General features: G+C 39.1%; 1 protein-coding gene and 1 long non-coding RNA gene across 9 annotated transcripts in view; one reads left to right on the plus strand and one right to left on the minus strand.

Moving 5' to 3' along the window:
- The window catches only part of LOC141379815 (uncharacterized), a 461,403-nt gene that overhangs the window by 11,696 nt on the left and 428,782 nt on the right, over nucleotides 1-20,925 (minus strand). For 5 of the 8 annotated variants that reach the window (XM_087300928.1, XM_087300929.1, XM_087300927.1 and 2 more), the window contains one exon: nucleotides 15,308-15,653. In XM_087300928.1, coding sequence (XP_087157054.1) covers nucleotides 15,308-15,476 — 169 coding nt within the window. In that variant the 5' untranslated portion in view covers nucleotides 15,477-15,653. Of the gene's footprint in view, nucleotides 1-5,749; nucleotides 5,795-5,893; nucleotides 5,991-11,140; nucleotides 11,186-11,284; nucleotides 11,382-15,307; nucleotides 15,654-20,925 lie in introns of those variants that run through there. The other 3 variants (XR_015520023.1, XR_015520024.2, XR_015520026.1) reach the window with 2 other exon arrangements.
- Nucleotides 2,509-15,194, plus strand: LOC141379816 (uncharacterized). Its single transcript, XR_015520115.1, has 3 exons — nucleotides 2,509-4,666; nucleotides 12,727-12,871; nucleotides 12,923-15,194. It is a non-coding gene; the product is annotated as an uncharacterized LOC141379816 (long non-coding RNA).

A 20,925-nucleotide genomic window follows, 5' to 3' on the forward strand; every position in this document is an offset into this window, starting at 1 on the left:
ACACACTCACAAACACCCACACACATCACACATGCTCATTTGCTTTCCTGTATATCATGTGTGACAAGTATTCATCAAGTATTGTCCCTTAGCAGACGTCTCCAATAAACACAAAGTCAAACCGCCCAGATTGACTGTCTCATGAAGGAGGACGTCCCGCCTCTCCACTTCGGCCTGCTTGCTAATGATATCTACGACCCTTGAGGGCACATTTTAACCTGCTTCCTACTAGATCAACAGACACACTAATCAACATATCCCAGAATCCATCAGTGCCACACCAACATTTATGTCTACATAGATTTACTGACCAAAAATCAAAAACCAAAACAACAACAACAAAAGAAAACATTCTTGAAAAAAAGAAAAGGAATAGTTTTATAAAAAAAATAGAGCCATTTTGGTCAACCTACACCCATTTTGTTTCTGTAATGTGGTGTATTGTCTAATTCATCTAAAAATGTAACACCTTAAATTATTATAAATTTAATAACCTTTTAAATCATTATAAAATTAGATTAAAGAAAAAACTCTGATGTTTAAAAAAAACAATAAACAAATAAATCCATATGAATTAAGTAATGATTCATTCATTTTCCTTCAGCTTAGTCCCTTTATTCATCAGGGGTCATCACAGCAGAATGAACCGCCAACTTATCCAACTTATGTATTAGACAGCGGATGCCCTTCCAGCCACAACCCAGTACCGGGAAACACCAATACACATTCATTCACACTCATACACTACAGCCAATTTGGCTTATTCAATTCACCAATAGCACATGTTTTTGGACTATGGGGGAAACCAGAGCATCTATAGGAAACCCACGCGAAAATGTTTGTTTTCAATGACGTTGAATGTAATCTACTCATACAAATACGTACAGTTGGTTCTAAATTGATTACTACTGCCGCATAAATAGTGTTTAACATTTATTTTTTTATTTTATTTTTATTTTTTTTATTTATGTATGTATGTATGTATGTATGTATGTATGTATGTATGTATGTATGTATGTATGTATGTATGTATGAATTTATTTATTCATTTATTTATTTATTCATTCATTCATTCATTCATTCATTTTTTTAATTAATTTTGATGTAACAGCTGTTTATGAAACTGATGCCAAGGGGTGCAAAAAAACAAACAAAAATAACAAGATGTGAACTGACTCAAATCATGACATTTTGTTTCGTAATGGAAATCAAATAATGAAAAATAACATAATAATTATTTTATAAATCATTAGAAACCTTGAAGTGAGGGTTAATTTCACAAAAAAAAAATGAATAAATAAATAAATACATAAATAAACATCAAGAACATAAAAATGCCATGGACATGAATTGAAAATAATATAATATGTGAGTGTATTTATTTTGGTTATTTTAACTGATATCACGACATAACGATTTTTTTCATTCACATTTTATTATTAATTATGAGATTAAATGACTAGTAGTACACGTAATAATTTTTTTGTTTAATAATTTATTTTTTTGTTATAGAAGAAATGTTCATTAAAAATTATTAGCTTCTGTGAAAATTAATTGCAGTATAAAATGTCAAATCTTTAGTATATTTCAAAAACAAAGATGTTGTGTTTTTGTGAAAATATGTTTGTAAAAACCCAGTGGCCAACACTTGCACGTGTACTTTGCAGCTGCCATGGTGGCAGCACATTTGGTGGCACAAGTGACACCTTGGTTGGTAACCATCTACAGTTGAAGTCAGAATTATTAGCCCCCTGCTTATTTTGTACACAATTTTTGTTTAACTGAGAGATTTTTTTTTTACATTTCTAAGCATAATATTTTTAATAACTCATTTCTAATAACTGATTTATTTAATCTTTGCCATGATGACAGTACATAAGATTTGACAAGATATTTTCCAAGACACTTTTATATAGCTTACAGGGACATTTAAAGTCTTAACTAGGTTAACTAGGCAAGTTAGGGTAATTAGGCAAATAATTGTATAATGATGGTTTGTTCTGTAGACTATCGAAAAAAATATAGCTTAAAGGGGCTAATAATTTTGACCTTAATATAGCTTTTAAGAAATTAAAAAACTGCTTTTATTCTAGCCAAAATAAAACAAATAAGACTTTCTCCAGAAGAAAAAATATTATCAGACATACTGTGAAAATGTCCTTGCTCTGTTAAACATCATTAGGGAAATATTTAAAAAAGAAAAAATTCAAAGCGGGGGTTAATAATTCTGACTTTAACTGTATATATTTACAATCAGAATTAGCTTCTGAGATTCATGCTTGAATCGCAACCACATATTTGAGCTGTGAGCCAGTGAGGCTTGTTCTTGCATCTCAAGCAGGTGTATGGTATGAGCAGGCATAGGTTTTTGTTTATGTTCATTGATCAATGCTAATATGTGAACAGAATTCCAAACCACATACAAAGCAATCACATCTTATCAGACTTGATTAATTTAAATTGATTGATGATCTCTTTATCAACATTTTAAGCATCCCAGTTTTGGTTGAATAGACTCAACGGATGGATAGAAATCTCTCAGATTTCAATCATAATATCTTCATTCATGTTTGGGGAAGAACAAACATCCTATGCTTTAAAAACAACACAAGATAGAGAAAATAATAACAAATTGTTCATTTTGGGGTGAACCAACCCTTTACGAAAGCACTTTCTTTGGAACAACCTGCACCAACGAGACCAGGAAGGCATATTAAGAAAGTAAACAGCATTCGTTTTGATTTCATGTCGACTTCAGAAAATTAAAACACCACAACAAAGGAGTTGTGCCAAGAATGATCTTTGTTCTCTACAGACAAAAAAAGACAACAATGTACTGTGATTTCCAGGGGGAAATCGAAGTTCTCCTTGTAATTGACCATTCTCTAATTCTCCAAGATATAGACTGTGAATATTCGCAAGTTAATGTTAACTGTTACAGCCTAGCTGAAATAATGAGATGTTTAAAACAGTTTATCTGTGTTTTTCCTTGCTTCTTGGCAACAGTTTCCCTCCTCAATGATTGTTTTTGTTCCTTTTACTCTATTCCTGTCCCTTCGTTAATTATTAAAAGCCTATATCCCATGTCAGGGAGCAAATAACCACACAAACTCTGTGTCACTTTCCCGAGCACTTGGGCCAACTATTGTGTGCAAACTTCTTTGTCCGTCTCAGATGTTTTAAGCTCTGAGAATGGACTCGCACAATCAAAAAAAATAAAAGAAAATCATTATCTTTGCAGCTCTGGGGCTTATCGGGAAGAAGTTGCTTGTATGAAGAATCAATAGAAATTTATTGCTGGCCAGGCTTCAGTAATAGTTTTCACCTTGAGTAAGTTCACGAGGACGTGCTTCGTCGTCTACGCGACTGCACAAGTTCTTACATGTGTTCAATCTTTAAGACTTCCCAGAATCCTCTGGGGGAATACCAAATAGGCCTGAGAAAACTGCCTCAATTGTCTCGTAATTAAATCATTTATAATCATCGAGCATGGGTGTATGGTTCAATAAAATGACTATTAATTACTTGAGCTTCTTTCTGACGAAGGTAACAAAGGACCGCCTCAGTAGAGTTGCTTTTATGGTCTGAGGTATTTTTGGACAACCATCAGACCATTTAGTGAGGTTTATCTCAGTTCCTTTTGAACCTAAAAACCCACCGTGTTCTGGCCATCCTGTGAGGATTCTAGGAAGTCATCAGGATTAAACATGTACAAACTTGTTTGATCTTTTTAGATTTCAGGTTTTGCACATGTGTTTAATCTTGAAGACATCAAGAGTCCCATAGGGAGGATGGCAAAACTGGCTGTCTAGCAATTCATTCTTAATCACTATTGTTTTCTTTAGAGTGTTCCTAACAATTAAGTAATTTTATTAAATAATATAACCATGCTTTTATTCAACAAAATGACTTAATTATTAGGGACACTTTCTGAAGAAAACAATAGTCTGCCTGAGTAGGGTTGTCTTTATAGGGTCAAGTGTTTTGGGGCAAAAACAAAAAAAGCCATTGAAACATTCACATGTGAATCAATATTTGGCAAGCTTTGTATTTTCCTGACAATTTTGGGAAGTTCTCAAGATTAAATGTGTACAAATTTGTGTGGTCTTTTTTTTCCCCTTTAATTTGAAATTTGCACGTGTTTAATCTCGAAGAAATCTCAAAATTCTCTGTGGATGATGCCAAAATCAGCACTAGAAAGCTGTCTGAAGGCTTGTAATTAAGTCATTTATAATAATTATTCATGGCTGTATGATTCCACCCTTCAGGTACAGGACGCCAACAACGTTACATTGACGTTGTACCACAACATACCCCTACATCACAGTGACATTGGATTTTGTTTGGAAATGAAAATCAGGTTGACATCAAAATCCTAAGTCAGGCTGACATCAATGTTCAACCTAAAATCAACCTAAAATCAACCAAATATCAACGACTAATCATGTTACACCTAGACGTTTTGTGGATGTTACCACTATGACATCTATCAGACATTGGATTTTGATCACTTTCCAACACAACCTAAAATCAACCAAATATCAACATAATTTGACATCGTTGTCGAACGTCGAAATAACATTGTCCTTAGACGCTGGCTAGACATTGAATTTTGGTTACCTGACATCATGTCCTAAATCTAACCTAATATTAATGTCTTAGGACAGTGGTTCCCAACCTTTTTTTTCTTTTCTTATATATATATACACTGAATGTGTGTGTTTGTGTTATGTATAGAAAATATAAATTAATCAGTTTTAACTTGTTTTGGCCTTCAATAAAACCAAAATTTAGGTAGTCTTTGTCATACTGTCTAATCTTTTTCTTCGCCTCTGAAGAATCACTGCATTTACGTTTCTCTGCCAATTTTGTTTTGAATTTGCCTTTACGACACGTTGACAAGCACATTGCGTGAGTGAGCAAAATTTAAATAATTATTTAAAGTTATTTATTTTTATTATTTTTACTATTATGTTGGAATTTTAAGCATGTGTTTTGATATATATATATATATATATATATATATATATATATATATATATATATATATATATATATATATATTTGGTACTTAAAAATACATATTTAATAGTAGGGCTGCTTGATTTTGGGAAAAATCATAATCATGATTATTTTGGTCATAATTGTAATCACGATAATTCAAAACGATTATCAGTTAAAGTCAATATTATTAGCGCTCCTGAGAGTTTTTTATTTTTTTTATAATTATTTCCCAAATTATGTTTAACAGAACAAGGAATTTTAACAGTATTTCCTTTAATATTTTTTCTTCTAGGCTTGTTTGTTTTATTTTAGCTAGAATAAAAGCACGTTTAAATATTTTGAAACCAATTTAAGGTCAATATTATTAGCCCCCTTAAGCAATAAATATTTTTGATTGTCTGTAGAAGAAACTACTGTTATACAATGACTTGCCTAATTACCCTAATTAAGCCTTTGAATTGCACTTTAATCTGAATGCTTGTATTTTGAAAAATATCTAGTAAAATATTATGTGCTGTCATCAATAAAAGAAATCAGTAATTAGAAATGAGATATTAAAACTATTATGTTCAGAAATAAGTTAAAAAAAAAAACTTCTTTCCATGAAACAGAAATTGGGAGGAAAAGGGTTGCAAATATTCAGGAGGGCTAATAATTCTGACTTCAAGTGTGTGACAAAGGAGTTTGTCACTGGCCTGCGGCAGAGCTGTACACCCACATATTCACGCACACACACATAACTTACCTTCACTCCACCAGCCGATCTACCGGGTGCACACGGGAGATTGCGCTGTAATAAAAACACATACACGCACAAACACATTATATATTCCATTAATCCTTGCATATTCTGACACGCCATAAATCACACCGCATACATTTGTCTTACCTGTGTGTCCGTTTGTGTTTGTGTTTGTTCGTCTCGTTGCGTTTCTGTTGCGTCTCTCTTCCGGGTTGCGCAATCGCGGCTACGGGAGGCAAAAGGGGCCAAAAAGGTCATGCGCAGCATTTTATGCACAGTGATGCGCTGCGCATGCGCTGAGTGGGTGGGCACCCGGGGGAGACTATGTGTTTTATGTGGGGGATGAAAAGAATGGGAAAACAATGAAAAAAGCAGTATTCATGACATGTGAAAATGCTGATTTAATAATTTTGGTTTTAAGTTATATAGTACTACAAATGAAGTGTATGAAAGTGTGAAATGCTTACCTGAAAGATTGTTTATATCCATACTTACCTTATACTTACCTTCAATATAGTTTAATCCAAACTGGGCGGAGTCACTCACTATAAATAGAGTGACTTGGGCTCAGTTCAGTGTGGGAGTCGTTGGAGATAGAAGGTGTGAGTAGTGGCGAATAGTTGGTTTTGATAATTCTGGAGAACAAATATTTTGTATATAATTATTTTGTTACTTTATTGTCTCTATTTGTTTGTTTTGTTGTTTGTTTATTTTTTGTATATATATATCTATTTTTTTTTCTTTTATTTTTGGGATTTTTGGAATGGAAACTTTTGCACTGTAAATAAACGCACCTTGCACCATAGTGCTACGTCGGCTGAGCCATCATTCATTTTTTTTTCTTGTTTCACACACACCCGAAAAACGCCTCTGTGTGACAAGTGGTGTCAGAAGTGGGATGGCCAGTCGTAGAAAAGTGACTTCTGGAAAACAGGCCAGGAAGGGTCTGCGGTCACAAAAACCTGTGCTGGAAGAGGTAGCATGGGACACTATGGACGAAGAGGAGACAGCCAGTGCAGAGGGTGCCGAAGCCATGTCCCCTAGAGTTAAACCTGAATCAAAAGGTATGGAGAGCGATGTAGTGGCATTGATGAGGACATTTCTGACAGCTCAGTCAAAAAGGGAAGAAGGCCTCATCTATGAGCTACGGGGGTTGCGAGAGTCACTGCAACGCTCAGTTATACCAGAAACATCACCAAGCCAAAGCCTACGCCTAGATCTACCCACACCTGCAGCTTCACGAATTCGGGGACCGTCAGTCATGCAGAACCCGACACTGTCGACGCAGAGGGCGGCAGACTCACCACCACCACCACCAATGCGACCAGAGTCACGGATGCCAGCATTTCAAGAGGGAGAGGACGTGGAGAATTACTTGCGTCGTTTTGAGCGTCTGGCAAAGACCTGGGGTTGGCCGGAAGAGGAATGGGCGAATCGACTAGTACCCCTTCTCACCGGAAAAGCGCTGGAGGCATACCTCGCGATGGACGAAGATCGGGCGGAAGTCTATAAGGATCTTCGGGAGGCACTGATGGCGAAATTCAATTTATCAACAGAGACCTACCGACAACGATTTCGGCAGACATCAATTCCTGCTGGAGAAACACCGACGGAGACCTACAATCGCCTCAAGGGGCTCTACAAACGATGGATACGTCCCGAGCAGTGCACAAAGGAGGAGGTAGGAGAGGCTATCATCCTGGAGCAGCTGCTACGAGTACTGCCATTGGAGGTACGGACCTGGGTGAGAGAGCACGAGCCGACCGATGGGCTGAATGCAGCAAAGTTGGCAGTCCAGTACTTGAATGCACACCGAGGAGGTCAGATGTATGCCCGTTCTACACCAACACGAGGGGCCAAGCACACTGATACATCTGGAAAAGGTACTGTCTCTGTTTTTCCTACTAAAAAGCTTATTTGCTATTACTGTCAACAAGAGGGGCACAAGGCGTCGAACTGCCCAGTACGCAAACCCAAACTCACCAGTCTGTGTTATGTTCCAAGAGAGGGGGACGTAAAAGACAAGGTGACGTACACTAATCGACACATAGACGTCACCGTGAATGGACAAAACATAAATGCACTCATTGACACTGGCAGCACATTTACACTGATAAAACAATGCTACATTCCAAGAAACACCATTGACTTTACACACACACAGAACATCCAATGCGTACATGGGGACAAAAAAGACTATCCTACCACTGAAGTGACTCTTGTTATCAATGATCAACCATACTTGATGTCAGTGGGGGTAGTGGATGCTTTACCTGTAGGTATGGTTTTGGGATGGGACCTACCTGTGTTGAACGAACTGTTAAGCAATGCTGTTGAAAGTACCAATGTGTATGATGATATATCATGTCCTGTGCTAACACGCTCACAAACCAGAGCGGGTTTAGAGCCCTTACCTGCTATGGATGACAGTTTGATCCAAGGGGAGGGGGGTAAACCAAAAAAGTCACGGCGACAGCGCCGTCTAGAGAAGCAATTGGGTTCACCTATTGTGGAAGTGTCAACTGAAGGGTTGAAGGTGACTGAATGGGATATCCCTAAAAATATTGCACAGTTACAAGCTGAAGATGTAACATTGAAACCTTTGTTTTCTAAAGTGTGTGAGGGGGAAAAACAAATTGAGACACTAGGGGCAGAGAAATATGTGATAGAAAAGGATGTACTATATGTGTTGTCTGATGGTGTCAAACGTCTTGTTGTGCCTACATGTTGCAGATCACTCATATTACATCTAGCACACACCATTCCTTGGTCTGGACATTTAGCACACCAGAAAACCTACCAACGCATCGGTACACGATTCTATTGGCCTTCCATGTATACTGACGTACACACATATTGCTCCACATGTATTGTTTGCCAGAAAACCAGCTCTGTTCACAGGTCAGCGCGAGTTCCTTTGCATCCATTACCTGTCATCGAAACTCCATTCAAACGGATCGCCATGGACATTGTTGGGCCATTGGAAAGAAGCAGTACAGGCAACCAGTATATATTAGTCATCTGTGATTACGCTACACGATACCCTGAAGCATTCCCTCTACGCAGCATCACAACTGCTAAGGTAATCACTGCATTAACACAACTGTTTTCCAGAGTTGGATTTCCGCAAGAGATCATCACTGATCAGGGCACTAATTTCACATCAAGACTGATGCAGTTACTGCACAAGCAGCTGGGCATCCATTCCATCCGTACAAGTCCCTACCATCCACAAACCGATGGATTAGTAGAGAGATTTAATCAAACCCTCAAAAGGATGTTGAGGAAATTTGTAAGTGACAACGGCAAAGACTGGGACAAGTGGCTTCCGTTCCTGCTATATGCATACCGAGAGGTCCCACAGGCATCCACAGGCTTTTCACCTTTTGAACTCCTGTACGGATGGCAGGTGCAAGGTCCTCTCGATCTGGTGAAGAGGAGTTGGGAAGCATCAAGCACTACAGCCGAAGGAGAAACTAACATTGTAAAGTTTGTATTACAGATGAGAGACAGACTTGAGAAGTACCGAGAGCAAGCTCAGGAGAATCTAGAGGAAGCTCAGAAGAACCAGAAGCTGTGGTACGACAAATGGTCTCGACGGAGAGAATACCAACCAGGACAAAAAGTGCTGTTACTATTACCATCTTCCACAAACAAGCTATTGGCGAAGTGGCAGGGTCCCTATGAGATCACTAAGAAGAAGGGTCCTGTTACCTATGAGGTGTTTCATCCAGATAAGGGGAAGAAAAATCAAACATACCACGTCAATCTTTTGAAGGAATGGCGGGAGCCAGGACCTGAGTTGAAGAAAGGTATGTTGGCCTGTAAGGTGGAGACACCTGAAGCAGAAGATGACGACAAGGTGGACTTTGAAACCCCAGAACACTTGCAGTCAGCGGTAAGCCTGGAACATCTGCAAGAGAGGCAAAGAGTGGAACTGACCGAAGTGTTAAACACCTACCCAGAATTACAGAGAGGAAGACCTGGAAGAACAAACTTGGTGGAGCACAAAATCTGTCTAACGGAAGCAACACCTATTCGTCAAAGGCCATATAGAGTGCCTGAAAGCCTGATTAAACCCTTGAAGGAAGAGCTGAAGATGATGTTGGAAATGGACATCATAGAACCATCGACTAGTGCTTGGAGTAGTCCAATAGTCATTGTACCTAAGAAGGATGGTACTCTGAGAGTATGCCTGGACTTCAGGAAGTTAAATGCAGTGTCCAAGTTTGACGCTTACCCGATGCCACGCATCGATGAACTGGTCGAGAGGATTGGGAGAGCCAAATACATAACTACTTTGGACCTCTGTAAAGGATACTGGCAGGTACCCTTGGAGAAGACGAGCAGGGAGTATACTGCATTTAGGACACCAGTGGGGCTATACCATTTTAAGACCATGCCCTTTGGTCTTCATGGAGCTCCCGCAACGTTCCAAAGACTCATGAATCAGGTATTAAGAAACTGTGAGGAGTACAGTGCCGCATACCTGGATGACGTAGTCATTTATAGTACTACCTGGACCGATCATGTACACCATCTCCACACGATTCTGCAGAAGATACAGAGAGCTGGTTTGACACTGAACGTCGCCAAGTGCGAGTGGGCCAGACAAGAAACGAGGTATCTTGGGTTCCAACTGGGGAATGGAGAGATACGACCACAAGTGGACAAAGTGGAGGCACTCCGCAACTGTCCTAGACCTCGTACCAAGAAGGAGGTACGATCCTTTCTCGGACTGGTGGGATGGTATCGGAGATTCATTCCTCAATTCTCTGAAAAAGCAGCACCCTTGACGAATTTGACGGCTAAAGCCATAAAGAATCCGGTTCCGTGGACCGAAGAATGTGAGAAGGCTTTCATTACCTTGAAAGAAAGAATGTGTACTGTACCTGTTTTACGAAGCCCAGACTTTACAAAGAAGTTCTTGGTACAGGTGGATGCCTCAGCGAGAGGAATTGGAGCAGTGCTTATGCAGGAGGATGAAGGTCAGGAACACCCCATCCTATACCTGAGTAGAAAGCTGTTGCCACGAGAGACCAGGTATGCCACCATTGAAAAAGAAGGATTGGCTATAAAGTGGGCACTGGACAGTTTGAGATACTACCTGATGGGTAGAGAGTTTACCCTCGAAACAGATCATAGAGCCTTAACCTGGATCAATACAATGAAAGATCAGAATGCCAGAGTGACCAGATGGTACCTGTCACTGCAGCCTTTCAAGTTTAATGTAAGATACAAGGCGGGAAAGAGCAATGTCACAGCAGATTACCTGTCACGATTGCCTGACGTCGGCAATCTAGGAGAGGTGGGAGGTAATGTGACAAAGGAGTTTGTCACTGGCCTGCGGCAGAGCTGTACACCCACATATTCACGCACACACACATAACTTACCTTCACTCCACCAGCCGATCTACCGGGTGCACACGGGAGATTGCGCTGTAATAAAAACACATACACGCACAAACACATTATATATTCCATTAATCCTTGCATATTCTGACACGCCATAAATCACACCGCATACATTTGTCTTACCTGTGTGTCCGTTTGTGTTTGTGTTTGTTCGTCTCGTTGCGTTTCTGTTGCGTCTCTCTTCCGGGTTGCGCAATCGCGGCTACGGGAGGCAAAAGGGGCCAAAAAGGTCATGCGCAGCATTTTATGCACAGTGATGCGCTGCGCATGCGCTGAGTGGGTGGGCACCCGGGGGAGACTATGTGTTTTATGTGGGGGATGAAAAGAATGGGAAAACAATGAAAAAAGCAGTATTCATGACATGTGAAAATGCTGATTTAATAATTTTGGTTTTAAGTTATATAGTACTACAAATGAAGTGTATGAAAGTGTGAAATGCTTACCTGAAAGATTGTTTATGTCCATACTTACCTTATACTTACCTTCAATATAGTTTAATCCAAACTGGGCGGAGTCACTCACTATAAATAGAGTGACTTGGGCTCAGTTCAGTGTGGGAGTCGTTGGAGATAGAAGGTGTGAGTAGTGGCGAATAGTTGGTTTTGATAATTCTGGAGAACAAATATTTTGTATATAATTATTTTGTTACTTTATTGTCTCTATTTGTTTGTTTTGTTGTTTGTTTATTTTTTGTATATATATATCTATTTTTTTTTCTTTTATTTTTGGGATTTTTGGAATGGAAACTTTTGCACTGTAAATAAACGCACCTTGCACCATAGTGCTACGTCGGCTGAGCCATCATTCATTTTTTTTTCTTGTTTCACACACACCCAAAAAACGCCTCTGTGTGACAAAGTGTTAACATACAGTTATATTTCACCCTGCAAAGGAAAGAGAAATAAATACAATAGAACAAAAATATTAAACAAACTGTGCTTTATGCATCTTCACTGTAAGAAAAACACTTTAGCTACAGCAGTCCTTTAGTCAAAACTAGTGAGGGATTTTCTCGTTGTTTGATTAATAATCATAAAAACAGGCGGCAGTAGGAATATTTCTCGCTGTCTCTTTGGTTTCTCTTTCACATGTCTTTTGATCCTCAACTCGTTTGAATGAGGGTTAATATAAAAAATCACTAAACACCGCGTTTTGACACCTATTTGACCATTAAAGCGCTCACGTTAATGACTTTAGATGTCTGCGCTCCTCTGCTCGTCTCAGTGTGCGAATGAGAGCGAATGCTGACTGGCCGCATGCTTCTGACTGAGTGTGCGTGCTGCACACACACATAAGCACACGCTCCTTTGCGCTTTTTAGTGCAACACGTGTACAACTGGAAAGGTGGCGGTATATGATGCAATAATCCTTTATCTCGATTAATGCTTTTTTATAATCGTTTGAAATCGAAATCGGATTTTCGATTAATTGTACAGCCCTATATAATAGTGGAGCATTTTTTGCCTTTTTCTACTTCAACACTTATCCTCTCCCGCACCCCCCTTGTGAACTCTGGCGCCCCCCTTAGGGGGGCGCGGACCCCAGGTTGGGAACCACTGTCTTAGTACGTTGTATGCCTGCTGGGAATAAAATGACTTTATTACCTAGGGAAGCTTTTTGAAGAGGAGAACAACAGTCTGCCTAGGCAAAGACTATAGAATGCACAAGACATGTCATTCGTATCTTTTTAAATGGGGAAAAGTGTAAATGGTGAATAAAGCCCCACCTAGTAGTAGAGTAGCCAATCATCGATCGCTATAGACTGACAATACTCTGGGGGAGGGGCTTGTACTAGACATGAGTTTCTGCAGATTTTGTGTGATTTGGACATTTAGAAGAAAAACTAAAGGGACTGTTGTTGTTTAATTTTATTGGTGATTTCCAATGTGAAATTCAGTCGTACGGTTGGTAAGCAATTTGGGAGAATTTTCCCATTTAGACAGAATGCCCGAGCATACTGCCCGAGAGACGTTTCAAAGATGGCAGCCGAGTGAAATGCCTTAAAGGGACTTTGGCCTAGGTGGCGTTGTGTTTATGGGGTGAGGCATTTTTGGGGAACAATCAACAATCAAGTGTATCTCTGACCACATTTCTAGAACTGCTCGATCGTGCAGATTCGCACTCTATAACATCAGAAAGATCCGACCCTTCTTATCTGAACATGCAGCTCAACTCCTTGTTCAAGCTCTTGTTCTCTCCAAACTGGATTACTGCAACTCTCTACTAGGTGGGCTTCCAGCTAACTCTATCAAGCCTCTTCAACTGCTCCAGAACGCAGCAGCACGAGTGGTCTTCAATGAACCTAAACGAGCACATGTCACTCCGCTGCTAGTCCGTTTGCACTGGCTGCCAGTTGCTGCTCGCATCAAATTCAAAGCTCTGATATTTGCCTACAAAGTGACTTCTGGCCTTGCTCCTTCTTATCTGCTCTCGCTTCTGCAGATCTATGTGCCCTCCAGAAACTTGCGTTCTGTGAATGAACGTCGCCTCGTGGTTCCATCCCAAAGAGGGAAGAAATCACTTTCGCTCACGCTCACGCTCAATCTGCCCAGTTGGTGGAATGAACTCCCTAACTGCATCAGAACAGCAGAGTCACTCGCTACTTTCAAGAAACAACTAAAAACTCAACTATTTACTCTCCACTACACTTCCTAATCTGCAATTGCCTCTCTGAATATCACACTAACTGTACCAAAAAAAAATAAATAAAAATACTAATACTACTAATACTTCCCTTCTTAGACTTTACAGACCTGAAACTTGCCTATAGCACTTATTCATTGTTGCTCTTAGTTGTGTAAATTGCTTCCTTGTCCTCATTTGTAAGTCGCTTTGGATAAAAGCGTCTGCTAAATGACTAAATGTAAATGTATCTCAATGGCCACTGAAATTGTATAAATCAAGATTAAAGTATCCACAGGAAGTAGCCCAGATAAAGTGTGTGCTGTTTTTGTTCCTTTTGATTTGAAGTGTTTAATCTTGAAAGGTTCTCAGAATTTTGTGGTGATGTTGCCAAATTTGGCCCAAAAAAAAACTTGCTGTGGGCTTAATTGACTAATTGATTCATGTTTAAAAAATAAGCATAGGTTTAAAATTTGATATAATTATTTTTCATTATTAGAGCATTTTTGAGTCTGGCTGAGTTGGATACTTTTTATTGGCTGAAGTACTTTTGGACAACTGTCAGACCACAAAGAGTTTTAGGTTTTTATTTTGGGAGGGACACACACACACACACACACACACACACAAAAAACACATTAAGAGCGTCTTTAAATAAAGACCACATTCTAAGCAACTTATGCTTAATTGGTGCACACCAAGATTATGATGCTTCACATAGAAGATGACTTGATTTTGGTAACACTGTAAACGTTAAGCACTTTTAAACACTTTTTGGTAAATCAGCTTGAGTACTATTCTTACTATTAACTAGTCTCTAATTACCAACCTATTATTAAAATATTGGTTGTCTACTTAATAACTAATACTTAATACCTTAATAAATATTATTAAGCAGCAAATTAGGCAAAAGTCATAGTAAATTGTTTATTAGTACTGAGAATTGTACTCTAAAATAAAATCAACTGACCAATCCAACCAAGTGTAAACATAACCTAAAGTGAGATCTCAAAGGCCAAACAAATGTACCTTTCAGCAAAGCTCCAGACTCTCCAGAAGATTCTTTTTACATGTTTGCACATGTGGTTTGCCGTACATTTGTTTCCAAAGCTACAGTGTCTATTGAGGTATAGAAAGGCCTATAAAAACGGGTTGTATGCTCAATTGTCTTCTAATTAATTCATTTATAATTACTGTGCATGGTTGTATGAGTAGATAAAATGGCTATTAATTACTAGAACACTTTTTGTGAAAGAGAACAATGGTCTTGCTTGAGAAGGGTTGCTTTTATGGGGTCAATTATTTTTGGGCAACCATCGGACCATTAATCGAGGACTACCTTGATGCCCGTTAAAATGTTCGAGCAAATAAATCTACATTTGACTCCACTGTAGCTTCAAAAGAAACGCTCTGCTGGCTGAAGCGATGCACGGCATTGTTGCATTGCAGTGGTGATACACAGCATTGTGATTTTACACTAAAAAAATGACACACACACACACACACAGACAGATCAGCGCTCACCGTTTTCTTCATTCATTTCCAATGACATGTCGGAGCCCTGTGCTCTGCTACTTTCATTCCCGCTGAAGACCCTTATCCCTCCATTCAGCGGTGGGAGATGCTCCTCAATGGCTTCTTTCACACCTTTCGCCCTCTTGTCACTGTGTGAATGCCAGTCGGGCTCTGCCATTTCCACAGACCTTTATCTGGATGGCACAAAGTACGCTTTGCGTGGGTGTCTTTTGTCCTCTGCCGGGTGAATGGCTCTTTTTGATTTGTCCTTACAATCTTCAGTGCAAAAGAGATGGCTTTTCTGCTTGGGAGCACTCGCCAGTCTGGAAAACGGCAACAACCCACCAGTTGGGTCCTGCAACACATCAAATCAAAGTCCTTTAAAGCCACGTTAGAGTCGAGATCAAACTGTTAATGACTTGGGAATAATGGAGCATTCATGCAACCTGACACTGAACCCCTCTAGGCTTATTGAAATCCAACCAAATATGGAGCTACAAAAAGACACTAAATATAGTTTGTCATCCTCATTCATTTCAAATGCTTATAATTCCCTTTTTCTTCAATGTGGAGATAGATATATTACTCATTTCCTTACAAAGAACGGATAAAGTGATGAGGGTAACTCCAAAAATCCCCAAATATCCCCATTTATTATATCCATGGGGCTGTTTCAGCTCTTGCTTTCAGCAATATGTAATACTAGGATGTATCAGTCAAGCGATTGCATGACACTGTACATTAGGATCTACATCAGAGGTGTCAAACTCATTTTCACTGAGGGCCACTTCAGCATTATGGCTGCCCTCAAACGGCTAGTTATAACTGTAAGCCTGTATAAATCTTGTCCTTCACACATTGTTAAATAGCTGACTCTTTATACCATTATAAGGTTTTAATATAAGTATAATACAGGTAGGAATTAACAATTTGGATACTCATATTTATCCATCAAATTAAACAACAAAGACAAATATCATTTGACACATTAATATTTTTCTCTAAAATTGACACAATGAGAGTAGCAGAACTTGGAACAACAAATAATTTTGAACTTGATAGCAGAACAAATATACATAGTTTATGGATATATACCTGTAATATAAAAGCAGCATGGATGTTTATTATAATGCTGGGTTCACACCAAATCTGATGAAGTTTGTATCTTGATTACTTGCGGGATGAACACAAATATTCCTCTCGAGTTTAATATCTTGAACTTGTACAAAAGATGCGATAAAAGTGAATTCTGTGTGTCTATGGCAAATGCATCATCATTGCCTTAGCACATTCCACGTCATTTTCATTTCTATAGCGCTTTTACAATGTAGCTTGTGTCAAAGCAGCTTAACAAAGAAGTTCTAGTAAATTCAAACCGCGTCAGTTCAGTTTTCAGAGTTCAGTTCAGTGTGGTTTAAATGTCACTGCTGAAAGTCCCAACACATCCATAAGCAAATCCATGGATGTACAGCTCCACAAGTCCCAAACCAAGCAAGTGGTAACAGTGGCAAGAAACAAACTTCACCAATCAACAAAAGAAGGAAAAAAAAAAATAAAAAATTGTGAGAAACCAGGCTCAGTTGGGCACGACCATTTCTCCCTTGGCCAAACTTCTTGTGCAGAGCTGCAGTCTAGGCCCAGAAGGGCTGGATAATGCTGGACGTCCATCGTGGAGAAGCTGTAGGTCCAGCCTGATCTCAGTAGGAAACGTAAGTATTTTACGTTTTGTCAGTTTAGTGACTTATTCGTACAAATTTGTAAGAGTTCAGTCGTATGAAAAAGTGTGATTTTAAAAAGGAAGCGTGGCACCGAACCCCACCCCTAACCCCAACCGTCATTGGGTGATGAGCAAGTCAAAATAAATTGTACAAATAAGATCGTACAAATTCATACAATTTAGCCACTAAATCAAAAAGTTATGATTAGCCTTGAGATTGCGTTGGTAGGTCTGAGTAGGTCAGCGGCGGGTGTTCAGGCAAGCCCACAGGATGACCACCAGATCATCTGCTCAGGATATGGCCCTGTCGAGGATTACAGAGACCTCGGGATATGGAAAAAGTCAGTTTGCATTGATTTGCATGTAATTTACTCACTTGAAGACATGAATTTGCATTTGATCTGAATCATTTGGTCTCACAGGTCACAACATGATATGACAGCCCATATTTGGTCTTGAGTTTGAAAAATGTGATCTACATCGTCTTTTGAAGCAATTCTGCCTCGTGAAATTCTCTCTCAATTCACATCTGAGCTCAAAAATGAAATTGCTTTAATGCCAGTCCACTTGACGGAAGTAAGCGAACCAGTTTTGGGAGCGCACAATTTAACTTCTATGCTCACCATCAGCTGGAAAAGAGGCTTTTCAAAGAAGACCAGACAGCAATCTTGTCTGTCCCAAGTGAGGAGCAGAAAACAGGATCAGACTTTATATAGATTCTCTAGACGCTGGAGGTTGGAGAATGCTAGACGTCCATCATGGAGAAGTTTCAGGTCTGAGTAGGTCACCGGCAGGTGTTCAGGCTGGCCCACAGGATCAATGTGGAGACTTGTTTGTCACTGAGGTCTTTCAGGAATCAGTCTTACGCGCTCCACTCCTCCATGACCACCACAGAATCTGCTCAGGATACGGTTCGGTCCAGGATTATGGAGACCCTTGGCGATAAGGAGAAACAGACTAACATAACATACTTTGCATCATTCAATTTGCATTGATTTACATGTAATTTATTTACTTGACGACTTCAATTTGCATTTGGTCTGAATCATATGGTCTTACAGGCCACATAAAATTATATGGCAGGCTGTATTTGGCCTTGAGTTTGACACATGTGATCATCTTCTTTTGAAGCAATTCTACCTCATGATATTCTCTCTCAATTGACATCTGAGCTTAAAGATGAAATAACTTTAATTCCAGTCCACTTGACGGAAGTAAGCAAATCAGCCTATTTATTCCATGCACAGTTTTGGGAGCGCACCAACTTGGTGGTCGAGAAACAAGTCTGACGACACAACTTCCATGCTCACCATCAGCTGGAAAAGAGGCTTTTTAAAGAGGACCAGACAGCAATCTTGTCTGCCCCAAGTGAGGAGCAGAGGACAGGATCCGACTTTATATAGATTGTAATTGTTTCTCCACCTTCCATCTCTTTTTTCTTTTTGGGCTGGATTCAACGGCACAAGGTCATTGCTCTTAGGCAGCTCCAAACCTGCTTTATTGTTTCCCCAGGTCACAGGGGCTGACATGTATCACAGCTATTATTCCTCTCTAACAAATGGCTGTCTGCCGCTTTGATGTATGGCTCCCTTTTTGAGCCGCTTCCATAATACCCTTGACAGATTTTTTTTCTTCTCTTTTTGTCACGATCCATCTTCCTTTTTCGCTCTTTCTTTTCTGTCCGCTTCCCTTTAAATCTGGAAATTTTATGATGGCTGCGTGATGGATAATTGCAGTTTTGACAAAGAGTCTGTTTCAGATAGCAAGAGAAACGCACATTGATCTTGCGCCCGGATAATCTGTTTTGGACAAGAAAACAATCTTGTTAGATGTCTCATTGCCATTAATAAGTGCTTTTTGTAGGCATTACCCAGTACAGTCAGAGAAGTGCTGGCACATTTTTTGAAGCCCTGCGAACTTGGCTTCCAACACGCCACCATTGGGTAAAATGTTTCATTCATTAAAGGGCTGTTTCACCTCTGGCTAGGATTTGAGACCAGACCAAATTGCCACCGTAAGGGACATTGTGTGGCAGGCTCTTTAATGAGCTCCTCGTGGCGAGGTTGAGAGCGCCGTTGTCAGACTTTCGCAGTTGAGTCGAGTCAGAGTTTTACATAAGAATTAGGGCTTTATCGCCGGCTGCACCGCAGGTAACAGGGGTTTCGCATGGCTTATGTGGTGGGACAAACATTTGGAATCCTGCGCCGTCCATGCCAAGGTTGGGCCTCTCTGATGAAGCGCTCGGACGAGTTTGTTTAGCTCCCTGCGGCTAGCTTTCAGCTCATTACAGAAAGCCCAAAACCGTACCTCAGCCTGTGAATTATTTATGCAGGCTGTTGCGTGGTCGTGCTTCACCGTGTGTGTGTGGGTTTTAATTAAACGGAGCCAGTCACCCTTAGACGGGCCACTAGGACAAGCAGATCTACTAAAATGCTACACACATATTCAGGGCACAGCTGACAACAGAGGAATACCACTGGTCGAGGGCGTGAGACGCATCTTAGAAAAGCTCCAGCTTGCTCAGCGTACAGAATATGGAAATCTAGATGTAAATACACTGCGTCTGAGCTTTTCTGTCACTTCTGGCAAAATATTTAAACATGCAAATGAGATTTACGCATTTGTCATACGGGTTGATAGTCGGCATCATTCACTCTATCCAGAGTGCTGCGTTGCCTCATTAGAAGCCAACAAACAGCAGTTACTGGAGCTAAATATATAAATAAATGTAAAAGGAGCAACAAGTGATTAAATATTTATTTCCATAGTAATTGGCAAACATCTGAGATGCTCAGCCTTGGAGAAGCACGAAGACTTGTTTTACATTCCTAAAATATCATTGAGTAAATTGTCTTAAGTCACCGCGCTTGCTTGACAAATAAGGAGTCATCTAAATTCAGAAAGGAGAACTGGTACATACCTGAGCTGAGAGCGAAAAAAGTTTTTCCTTTCCGTTCAGAATTTAATTATTTGAAATAACTAATTCAGTCGTGTACATTCCAAATCTGTAGCAAACAGGATGCAGAACTGCATTTCAAAAAAGGGTGAAAAACATACATATATGCAGCTGAAGTCAAAATTATTAGCCCTCCTGAATTATAAGCCCCCTGTATATTTACTTTCTTAATTTCTGTTTAATGGAAAGAAGATTTTTTTCAACACATTTATGAACATAATAGTTTTAATAACTCTAATAAATTTCTAATAGCTGATTTCTTTTATCTTATTTGCCATGATGTTAGTACATAATATTTTACTAGATATTTTTCAAGATACTAGTATTTAGCCTAAAGTGAAATTTAAAGGCTTAACTAGGTTAATTAAGTTAACTAGGCAAGTTGGGGTATTAGACAAATCATTGTTTAATCAAAATATATTGCTTAAGGGGCTAAAAATATTGAACATTAAAATGTTTTTATAAAAATTTAAAAACTGCTTTTATTCTAGCCAAAATAAAACAAACAAGACTTTCTCCAGTAAAAAAAAAAAAAATAATATATATATAATCAGCCATAGTGTGAAAAATTCATTGCTCTTTTAAACATCATTTGGAGAATATTTAAAAAAAAAAAAAAAAAAATCTAATAATTTAAATTTTGCTAATAATTCTGACTTCAACTTCAAATATTTCTTAACTGACACTAATAAGTGTCTAAAGTTTTGATTTAAAATACCTCACAGATCATTTATTAATCCATGCTGCAAATACCCCTTTACATGCATCATGAAACACCAAAACACATATCTTGAGATGTCGACAGTCATAAATGTGTCCCACATTGCTAAAAACACTATTATGACACACATATATTTTTCTAAAAATTGAAAATTGGTTGTTTTTGCGTTATTTCAAGCAAATTCATTCTTAACCCCAACCCCAACAGTCTACTTATAATATAGTGAGAATTAG

This window comes from Danio rerio, chromosome 21 (genome assembly GCF_052040795.2).
Source record: "Danio rerio strain M-AB ecotype USA chromosome 21, GRCz13ab, whole genome shotgun sequence".
NCBI classification, from domain to species: domain Eukaryota; kingdom Metazoa; phylum Chordata; class Actinopteri; order Cypriniformes; family Danionidae; genus Danio; species Danio rerio.